Raw genomic sequence first — 13,847 nt, 5'->3', positions numbered from 1 at the left:
GTACTCGTATACTTAAGAATAATGACGACGAGATATGAATATATAATGATCTTGCCTGCAGTCTCAAGAAACGAGATGAAAAAAATAATGGAAAAAAAAGAATTACTGAATTGCAACACGGAAAAAAGTACAAAAAAATCATATTTAAAAGTCTTTTATATATTTGCTTAATGTATTTGTAGAAAATATAAAAAAAAAGTTGCATGATTTTCAAACAATGAATTTTTTTAAAACCCTCTCCTTATCATTCATTGTTCATTTTGTGTAATACCACTTTTAAAAAACACTACCTCGTGACTACCGGTTTCGGATTAATCATTGAATCATCAGGTAAAATGTAGATCAAATTTTCATATTAGACATGAAGATAGAAGCTTAGTTCCGAAACTATTCGTTAAAATAAAATAAACTCAAGTGGTACAAAACAAGTGTTTTTCTTTTACAATATGATTAAAATTGGATTGTTACGGGCTGACATTTAAACAAAAATGAAATTAATAAAAAAAATAAGGAATACATCCAGGGACGTACCTACATCTCTGAAGATGATAAAGCACTGGTTAATATAAAAATAAATAAAATAAAAGTTTTTTGAAACAAAATTTGTGTTTTATTAATTATTTAAAGTTTACGAAATGTATCACTATGAACCAGCAAAAATATATTTTTACCATTTATATTTTATTTAAAATATATTGTTGATACTATTTTCGCTTCCGTGGTGTTTAGCTACCGTGCTGGAGGTCCCAGATTCGATTCCCAGGTCAGGGGGGGGGGGGTGAAAATCAATATTAGCGGTTTTACACTGTAAAATTTATTTCATCAGTGATCACTTGCCTTCGTGTAAGTAACGATCAAAATAACACTGCGACAATAAGATGCAGTGCCTTATGCACCACTGGGTGCGAATAAGGGTGAAAAGAAGAAGAAGAATATATTTATACTATAATACCGTCGTGTACCGACACTTTGTTTGCGATGTTTGAGCCAGTAAATAACTGTAAGATGAAAATAACTCCTGTAATTGGAGATAATCCAGATTTTGTGAACATGTAATTAGACACACTCAAAATGTTGTAAATAAATTATCTGGTCAAATTATAAGCTTAAGTACTGAAATTGAAAATGATATGTTCTGGCATTTCTCATGTGTGTAATTATAATCCAGGATTCGGACCTCACATACTAATAAAAGAGTTTCTGCTCTATGAAAAGCTTCTTTTCATCTCACCAATAGATGTCTGTAGTGAAGTTCTAGTGATTCAAGATCAATGTTCCTGAATTGGTTCATATATAGAGAACTTCCAAGAATTTGAGTAATGTGGTCGTCAACAGTGGGTAGAATTGGTGAATGTTACATATGTGTAAAGTGATAACTTAAACAAGCCAACCAGACGGTCGTCAAACCCGTAAATGCCCAGACTTCCATATTCTTCTTCATCTTTGTTGAGATGTCAAAAAATAATACAGTCAATAACTGTTTGTAATAATTTATGTTCAATTACTCACTTTTCGCAATATTTTTTTAAATTGCTACTAACCAACCCGGTCGAGGCATTTTTCCCTTAGTTAAACTGGGAAAATAAGGTGTTTGATGCGGGAAGTGTAAGCGGTAAATTGAGGGAACATTCGATAAATTATTACCTGTAACAGCACATCAGAGGCCCCGTAAGCGAGTTGCTGTTTTTTACCTTACGTTATTTCCCGCAAATTGCTGTTTTTATCGTTGCACGCATGCGCTCGTGGCGTTATGCGGCGCCCGCATAGCGAGACTTGCGACCAACACCACGGTAACTAACATTTTACATGACAACAATTAATTTCACAACATTTTGAGTGCGTCATTAATTTCACAACATTTGTGAACAAGTATTTAACTAACTATATTATTTTTTGACATCTCATCAAAGATGATGAAGAATATGGAAGTCTGGGCATTTACGGCGACAAACACCACGGTAACTGACATTTTACATGACAAAATTGATTTCACAACATTTTGAGTGCCTCATGAATTTCACAACATTTGTGATGATTATTTGACTAACAACTTTTTTTTGACATCTCATCAAAGATGAAGAAGAATATGGAAGTGTGGGCATTTACAGCGACCAACACCACGGTAACTGACATTTTACATGACGAAAATTAATTTCACAACATTTTGAGTGCGTCATTAATTTCACAACATTTGTGAATAACTATTTGACTAACTATTTTTTTTTGACATCTCATCAAAGATGAAGAAGAATATGGAAGTCTAGGCATTTACGGGGCTGACAACCGTCATAGGCTGGTTTAATTGATCACTTTACACACGTGTAACATTCACCAATTCTACCCATTATTGACAACCACACTACTCAAATTCTTGGAAGTTCTATATGTATGTTCTATATGTTATAGAGATAATCCAGATTTTGTGAAGAAGTATTAGGACACACTCAAAATGTTGTAAATTTAACTAACTAACTAACCATCACGCCACTTCTCCGCAGGGGTAGGCAGAGAGAATAGAACGCCATACCACCATGTCTTTACAAACATTTTTCCCTTCTTCCACATTCATGCATCTCCTCATGCATACCCGACGATTATTTCGACTCCTGACTCGGTCGCTTTCAAGTATTTGACACACTCAAAATACTGGGAGTTATTTTACATTTTTGTCATGTCGACATAGATGAAGAAGAATATAGAAGTTTGAGTTTTTGCAAGGCTTATGACCTCTCATAGGCTGGTTAAGTTATTACCTTCCACACGTGCAATATTCGCCACACTGCCCATGAGTGACATGAATGAATCTCATGACATATGCGTTTACAACAGCTATCTATGTTGGATCGAGAAGAGTTTTTATTTAGCAGAGAGCTTTTAATTAATTAAATGCACAAATAAATGTATCCTTACCTTAGTGAATTACGGTTTCTAAATTTACTAAATCATTTTAATTTTTTATTTTAATTTTTATCTCAATCACTCATGTCTTATGAAAAAGGTTATATGTAAAATATTAAGTGACAATATTTTTATGTACGTTTATTTTAACACACATGTAAAAGTATTGAGATAAATGTTTTACGCTTAGTTTCAGGATACATGAAACATATTTGAAATATTTTAAAAGCGAAATATTGATAAATTTGCCGCCTGAGGATAATAAATTAAATTAAACGATGACGTAATATTTTGAGAACCACGAAGGACTTTTTTTGGGTCCCATGAGGTTTGAAGTGGGTTATACAAATGTTATTATTGAAATTGTAAATTCAACTAGAAATAAACGATAAAAATGTTGGAAAAATGGTTTATTATTAAAAGTAGGTTTTTTTTAAATTGGTATCTCAATATAGATGAAGAGGAATGTGGAAGTCTGGGTATTAACAATATAAAATAACCATTAACTTGATTAACCAAGATTAGGACACACTCGAAGACGAAAAAATAACTGGTCAATACATGAGTTTAATAAAATTAAAAGTGATGTTTTTAAGCGTCTCCAAGTATCTAAAATTATTCGGAAAGAATCTTAAATACATTTTATAAAGGTTTCTGCTGATTAAAAAAAACTTATCAAACTCAATGATAGGTGGCGCCGAGAATGAGCATGTGAAAAAATACGTCAGTTGAAATAAAATAAATAAAAATACAACTTTTGAAATTTGAAAACTGTGGTTGTCAATCTTGTGTACAATGTTGAATGTTACACGTGTATTAAGTAATTACTTAAAACAGCCTAAGAATGGTCGTAAGCCCTCTAAATATCATAAAGTATTTATTATTTATTACTGTAATTAATCATACAATTCTAATATTAATTATACAACACCAATATAAATTAATAATTAATAATTAATTATAAAAATGTTAAGATATCTATGTAAAATAATATTTATTTTAAGTTAAAATTATTACTATTTATTTTCTTACGGCATTTGAAAATACCGTATAAAAATATAAAGAACGCGTTGAATAACGTGTCATAATAAATTTTTAGAAATAGTGGTTTTTAAAAAGTCAAACTTAAATTAAAAATGAATGGGTTGTATCACTTAGTGATTGCCAAATGAATTCAATAAACTTATATCTTTATTATAGGCTATTTTTACCCACGAAAATTGTCGAACTGGTGTTTCTTTGTATTTACAGAAATACTGATTATTTCAAAAACAAGATTTTAACAAGCCGAATAAAAATAATATCGATTAAATTATATTAAACTAGTCACTAACATCGATTAGTTTCATATCAATGTTCAAATGGATATAAATTTTTCAATTACCGATCAATCTGTCGAATCACAATATGCAAATCGTTTTTCGCTACCGATATAAATTACAATATCGATTCGCAGAGTGCCCAACGGTGAGCAGTATCGGCTAATGGTACTATTATGTACCGCGTAGTGCCGTCTCGTACACATCGACATCGACATGTTCAATAAAATTTCACGTTCTACTGCCTGCACTGTATGAGTCGGGAATATTTACGAGAAATGACGTCGGGAGTTTTTCAATATTCAGTTTTTAATAATAAGCGTATTCATAAAACAAAACGGAATAAATTGCATTTTGAGAGAATGAATTTACGGTACAATCGTTCGACAAGGTAAATTTGTGTTTTTTTAAAACATAATAATTTGGCTGTGTTTGTTATATGAGCACGTTCGAAATAACTTGATTGAAAATTTTCATCAAAATATCGTTGTTTCATTATGTTGTTTTTATAATTTCGACATGTCAATAAAGATGAAAAAGAACATGGAATTTCTTGAATGTTTTTCGCAGATCTCAATCGAATTTTTGTTTTTTTTTTTTAAATTCAATTTGTAGCTCACACTGTTGTCGTCCAGAGTGGACGTATTCCCTGCGCAATTCTGGATAAAGCAATATTTAGAATTTTTTTTCCCGTTTTTGAAATCAAAATTTTTATATCACATTTTTATATGGTGTACAAAGTGCGTGAAAGTTTTTGGTATCGTAAAAAGGGTAATTATCTATAACCTAACTATGAGTATTTCAATGTTTTATATTTAGTACATAAACCCTGATGATGACCAGGTTCTTGTTGAAACCGGTTGGAAAAAGTGTACCTATAAAAAGTGGTTTGAACAAAGTTGTTTTATTTTATAAAGAATATGGAAGTTTGCAGTCATAAACTCAGTAAATACCCAGACTTCCATCTTCATCTTTACTGATATAATAATATCAAAAATGTAGTAATAACATAATAAAATAATGATTTTTCAACGAAAATTTTCAATAGATATATCGTTTTTTTTTTATTATGTTAAATGTATAAAATGCAGCCAAATTATAATTTAAAAAAAAAACGCAAATTTACCATGTCAGACTATTGAATCGTAAATAATTTTTGTCAAAATATTATGCATAAAGTCATAAGCTCTGTAAGTACTCAGACTTCCATAGTAATTATAATGTATGCTGAAATGTTAAAAATGGAATGGATAGCATTCAAAGGAAATAAAAATATTTGTTTTCTTATTATATACATACCATAATTAGGTACTCAAATAACATATTTTCTTCTTGGCCTGAGGGATTCTTTATAAAAAATAGAAATCAAGTTGTGATAGAGTGGGTTCGAGCACTGAAACTCTGTCATCTCGACTCAATGAACCAGAGCAATTGAAAAATTAATGAACAACTGTTACAGTTAGCTAAGGTTTTTGGAGTTGCATATCCGAACTCATAGAAGGTAGACACTTCTATTATTCACTAGTTCATTGAATATATTTTTACAAAACACAAATATTTGAATTACTAATAATATTTTTTCTTCATAAATTTCGTTTTTGATGATTAGACTAATTCATAAAAATGAAAGGCACTGAGGATGATTTAAATTTTATTAAAATATTTATTTTGTATTTTTTGATTAATCTAAAATAACAAAACAACTTTATTCCTGTAACGTTTACATGTAAACCTTATATTCTGATTTATATGGAAATGTTAGGATAGGTTTTTTTAGATGGGAGTTGCATTTATTATTTACCTTGCTTATAACGTACAAGGTTTTTAGATCATTTAACGGATTTTTGTTTCTTGTACCTAAAAAAACATGTTTTATTTTAATCTGTGTTGGGAACAGGAGGAGTGGGTGCCAATCAGGAACTTGTCATAAAGGTTTGGGTAGGTTTGGTTAGGTAAGGTTAGGTTGGGAATATGTTGCATTGAACATAAATCATTAAATTATTACAATGATTAAAGAAAATACTTGTTTTTTACCACTTGAGTTTTATTAAACACTACATGTTTCAGAAGTTAAACTTCCACCATTCAGGTCTGTATTATAACTGAATGATGGAAGTTTAACTTCTGAAACATGTAGTCTTTAATAAAACTCAAGTGGTAAAAAATAAGTGTTTTCTTTAATCAGTGTAACATGTCTTACCACAAAGTTAATGCCGAAACAATAAATAAAATAAAATAATTATATGACGCCATCAACATAACAAACATCTGTGATACTCATAGTTTGAAATATTGAAAAATATGAATTGTGAATTTTATTAGAGCCATTTCTTTAACTCTCAAGTAGCCTGAAAAATTGTCTCCTGATGCGCAGAGACGCCTGAAACGAGGTGAGGGTGATCGAATTTTACGGTTCATTAATCCCGAGTGACGGATAATAGATTGTCGTTCGATTAACCGAGTCTAACGGTAAATTGATTAACCCGGGTAAAGGCTGAATTTATAATAGGTGTAATAGAGTTGTTCTGCGAAAGATTATGTAATCAGTTCTGCGAGGAACGCGTCCCATGAATAAATAATTACGGATATAATGTAACGTAATTACGTGGAAATGTCTTGTGGATGATGTAGAACAACTTGGATGATATAAGATGACAGCGTATTAATGGAGTGAGGTGTGTTTGATTTTAGCCGGAAAATCATCCCTGTTGTGTTTTAATGTAACATTTCTGAAATGATACAAACTCACTGTTGAGTATACGAATACGTAAATTAACGTAAAAAATATTAACAAAAATTGGTGAAATATAAGCTTCATAAGCTCTTCTTCTTCGAACCCTTATCCGTACCCGATGGTGAAGAGAGCACTGCATCATACAAACGCAACGTTATCTTGATTGTCAACACATGAAGGAAAGGTGATCAGTCCTCCGCTTCTGGTAGCAGTCCAGGGTAATATTGAATAAATATTAGATTGAAAAATTACTTTGATTCATTTGACCCCCCCTAGAAATCAGACCAGGGACCTCCAAGATGGCAGCCTAGCATGCTGACCATTACACAAAGGGGGACAAAAAATGCTTAAGTATTTGCTTATTAAGAGCAAATAATAATTATAATTTTGGATAATTTATATAGCGCCATTTTCGTAAAATACTTCTAAAAGTATTTTACGAAAATGAAAAAAAAAAAACTTCTAATTTACTTGCGTAAATTACTACAACATCTGCTACTATGATCACGTCGTTCCTCTGCAGAGGTAGGCAGAGAAGATGAAACAAGAGATATAAACCCTCCAATTACGTAGACTTTCAGGATCACCAGATTTTAGGTTCTGATTGATCTGGTTGTGTCAATTTCTTTAGCGGTTTCATTCTTTTCTCCCGTTCACATTTGCTTAATATACTTTCTTAGTTATTCTCTCGCTATCCATTCGTTCCACATGCCCATACTTCCTTAAAGAACTTTTTAAAATCTTTTGAATTATCCCTAGTTCAGCCTTTTGTGAAAATGATTAAGCAAACAAATACGTTTTAAAGTCTTTTTTAAAAATTATCTTACTATTACTGTTTAAAACAACTAGTAGAAGAATATTCTACGTCATCGATATCGCAACAGTTATGGTGTGCTAATAAGATGTACACCAAGTCCTACCAAAATTCATTTATAAATCGAGCCTGCGATTTGTGCAATGAAATAGACATCAATAATTTTTTCTTTTAATACGTTTAAGAGAAATATTGTTGATGTCTATTTGACTAGTTGATAAAGAAAATTTATATTACTTGATAAAACATGTAATCTAAGTTTATAATTTAGTAATACATTTGCGTACATGACAGTTTATTTTTATTTTTTGATTACTTAAGTGAAAACCTCTTATTGGAGTGTTATTTTTTAAATTTTATTATATTTTATTATTTTTGTTAAATATTCTATTGGTTTACCGATAAAAAATATCACTTTAACCATAGCCGTTGTTAAAAATAGAAAATCCTGTAAAAATATGAAATTTCGTTTTCATATCTAAGTAGATTCTTAATCAATACATGTCAATATTTTCGTCAACAAAATGTCGGAAGTCGATATGAAGGAAGCTCCAAATAAAACGCTTTGAAACTGTTTTGAAAGTCCTTCCCTATGAAACGATGACTGGTCAACCGTTTCCTGCAATATTTTATGCAATGTAAAAGGGTCGTTTGAAGTTCCACGATTAATCCTTAACAAATTTCCCTCTCCGTATGAAACGGTTTTCAAAACAGCTTCAAAGATACCGGAGGGAAATCGTGTCCGATTAAATAGACGGAAGTTGAATTGTTTATACTCGTAGATGATATATGCATGAATTTATTTACAGCAAGGGAGAAAATAATACAATGAAAATATGTGAAAAATTTGCTAGAAAATATAAAACATATTTTAAAAAAAAGTTGGCTTTTTCTCTACCTTATTATTGGTGTCTGTTACGCCCAAGTTTCCACAAATGCGTTAAATAGATTAGTTTTTATTTACAATATTTTGAGTGTGTCCAAATACTTGTTCACAAAATTTGGATTATCTCCAATTACAGGGGTTATTTTCGTATTATTTTTTGACATCTTTAAAATAACTTAAAATAATTTAAATACCCAGACTTCCATATTCTTCTTCATCTTTGATGAGATGTTAAAAATAAAATATAGTTTATTATTATTTAGAAAATTTTGTACATGATCAGTGTCATTTATTCAATTGCAAAAAAAATGAATTCAGTAAATTTAGCAGACCTGTTGAGATCCAGATATGTTATAGAAAGTGAACATTTTTGAGCTATTTTATGTGACTTTTAAATCGACGTCATAAATACTATAAAGTCTCTGGTGTTGTACTGTTTTGTTGAATGCTACAACAGTGAACAGAGTGACCACTTCATTAGTATTTGCAAAAAGCACTACGTTCTGGAAAATGGGCCCGTCAGCTGGCCTCCCCTGCTTTTCACATGTTTCGTGGGCGATAAATCATTTTCGGAACTATAATTAACTCAATATTTAGTCAAACATGGCAATTCCATTAACAGGGCAGAAAAACTGCGCCAGCGGGTCAAGATTAGACCGAAACATGTGTTGGGTTAGGTGGAAAATTTCGAGGGGAAGTTTTTCAACACGCGAAATTATACATTCGTATTTAAACTGCAAAATCATGCTGTAAATATTATATAAGCCCCCTTTTTATTTCAAAGAACGTTTATTTTTTACATGAAGGTTTTTATTTTATTTGTATTTTTATAGAGATCTATGTATTTGATCTATATATTGTACCATGACATTTTCTGTTTTCATATCGCTCACTCCTTTCAAGAACGTCATATATCAAAAATCGACAATTTTCAGTTGTGCATGTTTTCGAAATGCCCAAAAAATGTACTTTATCTCAGCAAAAGCGGCATATTTTTAACTTAATATTTACCCGCTACAGGGCAGAAAATATTGTTTTTGCATTTTTAAGAAATGTTTTTGTTTTATTATTATTATTTTTTTAATTTACTTAATATTTTTCAAATGGAGATAAAACATTCAGGTTTTACCTAAAAAAATCTGTTGCACAGTAAAAAGTTCAATAAGTGTCTTGATATTTATTTTTAATACATTGTATCATATTTTCAAACGTTAAAAACGATCTCCTGAAAAATCAAGTTTTTTTCTTTACGACGTTGTTGAAAGGAGTGAGCGATATATAAACACTTAGGTTAAGGTGCTTATGTGCATATCGGACTACATTCTATTAGTGTAATATTTTCACAATCGTTTAGCACATGAAAGCAATGTGAATGCTATCTTGCACTTCTGAAGAGAGATATTTAATAAATTAAATATCGATAAGGGTGAAGAATCATTAATAATTATTTCATATTATTTTTTGACATCTCATCAAAGATGAAGAAGAATATGGAAGTTTGGGCATTTACGGGGCTTACGACCGTCATAGGCTGGTTTAAGTGATCACTTTACACACATGTAACATTCACCAATTCTACCCATTATTGACAACCACACTACTCAAATTCTTGGAAGTTCTATATATATGAACCAATTTAGAAACCTTGTTCATGAATCACTAGAACTTCACAAGAGACATCTATTGGTGAGATGTAAAGAAGCTTTTTACTAAGTAGAAACTCTTATATTAGTATGTGAGATCCGAATCCCGGATTATAATCACACACACGAGAAACGCCAGAAAATACCATTTTCATTTTTATTATTAAGCTTATAATTTGACCAGATAATTTATTTACAACATTTTGATTGTGTCCAAATACTTGTTCACAAAATCTGGATTATCTCCAATTACAGGAGTTATTTTCATATTATTTTGAAAAATGAAAATGGTATTTTCTGGCGTTTCTCATGTGTGTGATTATAATCCAGGATTGGGATCTCACATACTAATATAAGAGTTTCTGCTTAGTAAAAAGCTTCTTTACATCTCACCAATAGATGTCTCTAGTGAAGTTCTAGTGATTCATGAACAAGGTTTCTAAATTGGTTCATATATATAGAACTTCCAAGAATTTGAGTAGTGTGGTTGTCAATAATGGGTAGAATTGGTGAATGTTACATGTGTGTAAAGTGATCACTTAAACCAGCTTATGACGGTCGTAAGCCCCGTAAATGCCCAGACTTCCATATTCTTCTTCATCTTTGATGAGATGTCAAAAAATAATATGAAAATAACTCCTGTAATTGGAGATAATCCAGATTTTGTGAACAAGTATTTGGACACACTCAAAATGTTGTAAATAATTATTTCGACACTTTTGGGAATCAACCCTGGGATCTCCGATACGGTAGTCGAACAAACTAAACACTACATTACGGTAGTGGACGAAATGTAAAAAAAATACTCTTAAAATATACCCTTAACTATTGTCCGTTGGGATAAACGTGTAAGTTTTAACCACACACAATGGAGTATAGAGCACTGAATCGTATAGAAGTAATGTTATTTCGATCGTTAAATATATGAGAGAAAAGTGATCAGCCTGCGCTTAGGTAAAAGTCTAGGAAATTTTATTAACGTACATAATTTCATTTCAGGTCATGAAAATTACGTGAACTTATCGCTTTACTGCCTTAAAGAGAACAACATACGTACAGAACTACATAGTTGCATTTCGAGTGAAATGTCTCGGTTCATTTGGCGGAAAAGTGTGCAATATTGTGCAGTTTTGCTCGCAAGTCTGATGCATTTGGCGTCAGTTTCGAACACGTTTACTATAATTTGGGATAATAAATCTTCATTGGCCCCACGCGACCAAAGCGCCTTGTATCCGCCTAATGAATCCATTACGGGCACGCCACGTGCTGAGGTGGAGTGATTACACTTGAAAACAATCGGGTTCGCAAGGCATTCGGCAGCGATAATGCAAGACCTGCGCTGGCTTCTTATTACAAGAGCAGGTACTTCGAAACATGGCAACCCTACGAATATTAAGTCATCAAATTATACTTGGTAAGAAATACTAGGTCTTTCAAAAGTAGCCACTGGTTCAAGTGAAGGGAGGATGTGAAGCATAATTTCTGGCCAAAACTTTTAATGTCAACAGTGCTGACGATATTTTATTATTATTATTATTTTTATTATTTCTTTAGTTTATTTTTTAGCTTATATAACATAATATAAACAATTTTTACACTTAATTTACTACATCTACATATATATATATATATATATATATATATATATATTTACATTTCCTTGCAGTACACAAAACATTTATTCTTAATTTTTTTCAGACTCTTTTCATTCTTCATACATTCAGGCATCTCATCATACATTTTTAAGCCCTTATACATTAAACAATTTTGCGACTCTGTTTTTTTCATAAATGGCAGTCTTATTTTATCCTTTTTTCTAGTTAAATATTCATGACAATTTTTGTTTAAAACTATTTAAAAGGATTTGAATCAGAGAGACATTTTGTTTAAACATTAAAGAAGAAAGGCATGGAGTTGGCAAAAGAAGGATGAAATAAAGACTGAATGCAGATGCAGATACACTGAATGAAAATTGAATGCAGTCGAAATGCGATCACATAGACGAATGTACGGTAAACGATGCATGACAGATGTTCGAATGGTGAAATAAGGAAATAATGTAAAGATGAGATAAGCATTATGGTTAAAATTAAGAAAGAAGTTTGGAGATGGTTAAGACATATGTAACGAATGTACGAGGAAGGAGTGGAACAAAATGTGAGGCCAATATAATTTAAATAAGAGCAAAGGAAGACCTAGAAAAAATGGCGCCATCAAGAATGTGTGGTCAGGTGTAGAGTTTGAGTAATCGGCGGGTATGTATGAAGAGACATTACATTTTGAATGTGTCCAAATACTAGTATTTGGACACACTCAAAATGTTGTAAATAAATTATCTGGTCAAATTATAAGCTTAAATAATAAAAATGAAAATGGTGTTATCTGGCGTTTCTCATGTGTGTAATTATAATCCAGGATTCAGACCTCACCTACTAAAATAAGAGTTTTTGTTTAGTAAAAAGCTTCTTTACATCTCACTTATAGGTGTCTCTAGTGAAGTTCTAGTGATTCAAGAACAAGTTTTCTAATTTGGTTCATAAATATAGAACTTCCAAGAATTTGAGTAGTATGGTTGTCAATAATGGGTAGTATTGGCGAATGTTACAAGTGTGTAAAGTGATCACTTAAACCAGCTTATGACGGTCGTCAGCCCCGTAAATGTCCAGACTTCTATATTCTTCTTCATCTTTGATGAGATTAAAAAAAAATATTACGAAGAGATACATGTCGAAAAACAGATTGATGTAACGTTTCATTCTCTCTGCCCACCCCTGCGGAAAGCGGCGTGAGGGTTAGTTATATTTTTCTATTAAATCATAATTGTAACTTTTATAATTGTTGGAAATACAGGAAGGTATGACAGAAGTAAAGTTACAAGGTAATAATGCAACAGCAGGGTTCGTACAAACTGTATAACAATTTTTGGACCGCTGGCCGGCGGTAGCGGAGGGGTAATTTCAAAGTTTCTGGACCGCGAGCAATAACGGCCGGGAGCTGGCGAACTGAAACCTGGAGAGTGGAACACCTGTTCCCTTGTATATTGTCCGGGACAAGTAATGCATGTTGGGAAACAGCAGCATCCCGCGTCTGGCGGCGGATACGGCACAATGCAGGAGACGCTGTCATCTGTTGACTTATGGCCAGCGGTGGACGAAAGTTAAAAACGTGACCGCGTTCAGGGATGGCCAAATAAAAATTCAGACAAAAAGTTAATTTTAAAAGTGCTCAACTTGATATGAAGCATGTATCATTCTTCTTTTTTTATAAAAGAATATGGAAGTCTGAGCATCCCAGGGCCTACGAACTGGCATTCACCTGACTTAAGCGATCACTTTATACACATTCATAACGTTCACCATTCTGCCCATTAAAGAACATCCACATTGCATTAATTATTGAATTCTGTATATACATATGTGGAGATCCTCATCAAAAAGTAACATTTCCAATATTGCATAAAAAAATCAATTTAATGCAAATCTGAAAAAAAAAAAGAAATCATATTTAAATTTGCGACAAAACGTGACCAATCCTGTGTTAAACCAATATGACA

General features: G+C 31.8%; 1 protein-coding gene across 1 annotated transcript in view; it reads right to left on the bottom strand.

Moving 5' to 3' along the window:
• side-IV (sidestep IV transmembrane protein) overlaps positions 1 to 13,420 on the bottom strand; it is a 249,963-nt gene extending 236,543 nt beyond the window's left edge. Inside the window, exon 1 of the mRNA XM_088268766.1 lies at positions 13,204 to 13,420. Within this exon, the coding sequence (XP_088124892.1) occupies positions 13,204 to 13,420 (217 nt within the window). The remainder of the gene's footprint in view (positions 1 to 13,203) is intronic.
• Between the last annotated feature and the right edge of the window lie 427 nt (positions 13,421 to 13,847).

Source organism: Brachycentrus maculatus, unplaced genomic scaffold (genome assembly GCF_059751285.1).
Source record: "Brachycentrus maculatus isolate JH-2025_06_01 unplaced genomic scaffold, ASM5975128v1 h1tg000328l, whole genome shotgun sequence".
Classification (NCBI taxonomy): domain Eukaryota; kingdom Metazoa; phylum Arthropoda; class Insecta; order Trichoptera; family Brachycentridae; genus Brachycentrus; species Brachycentrus maculatus.
Note: the sequence above shows the minus strand (reverse complement) of the source record. Positions and strands in the feature narration are given on the sequence as shown.